The sequence below is a fragment of the Cebus imitator genome, unplaced genomic scaffold, assembly GCF_001604975.1.
Source record: "Cebus imitator isolate Cc_AM_T3 unplaced genomic scaffold, Cebus_imitator-1.0 Scaffold178, whole genome shotgun sequence".
Classification (NCBI taxonomy): domain Eukaryota; kingdom Metazoa; phylum Chordata; class Mammalia; order Primates; family Cebidae; genus Cebus; species Cebus imitator.
In genome coordinates, this window is record NW_016107493.1 from 12618 (window position 1) to 13176 (window position 559).

At 42.6% G+C, this 559-nt stretch overlaps 1 protein-coding gene across 1 annotated transcript in view; it reads right to left on the reverse strand.

The window, feature by feature from the left end:
* Positions 1–559, reverse strand: part of HSPD1 (heat shock protein family D (Hsp60) member 1) — a 13401-nt gene that overhangs the window by 8070 nt on the left and 4772 nt on the right. Inside the window, exon 6 of the mRNA XM_037744539.1 lies at positions 464–559. Coding sequence (XP_037600467.1) covers positions 464–559 — 96 coding nt within the window. The remainder of the gene's footprint in view (positions 1–463) is intronic.

Here is a 559-nt window from a genome sequence, read left to right on the forward strand (position 1 = left end):
CTTTGGGAGGCTGAGGTGGGCATATTGCCTTAAGTCAGGAGTTAGAGAGACCAGCCTGGCCAACATGGTGAAACCCCATCTCTACTAAAAATACAAAAATTAGCTGAGCATGGTGGCACCCGCCTATAATCGCAGCTACTTGGGAGGCTAAGGCAGGAGAATCGCTTGAACCCAAGAGGTAGAGGTTGCAGTGAGCCAAGATTGCATCACTGTACTCTAGCCTGGGTGACAATGAGACTCTGCCTCAAAATGAAGAAATAAATAAGAAAAAATTAAAATTAAATTAAATTTAAAAATTAGCCATGCACGGTGGCACATGCTTATGATCCCAGCTATTTCGGAGGCTAAGGCCCAAGAATCACTTGAACCCAGGAGGTGGAGGTTGCAGTAAGTCAAGATCACACCACTGCACTCCAGCCTGGGCAACAGAGAATGAGACTCTGTCTAAAAGATTTGTTCTTACCTTTTGATGTATTAATAAAGTATGGAGAAATATAGCCTCGATCAAACTTCATGCCTTCAATAATTTCTAATTCATCATTCAGTGTTTTTCCATCCT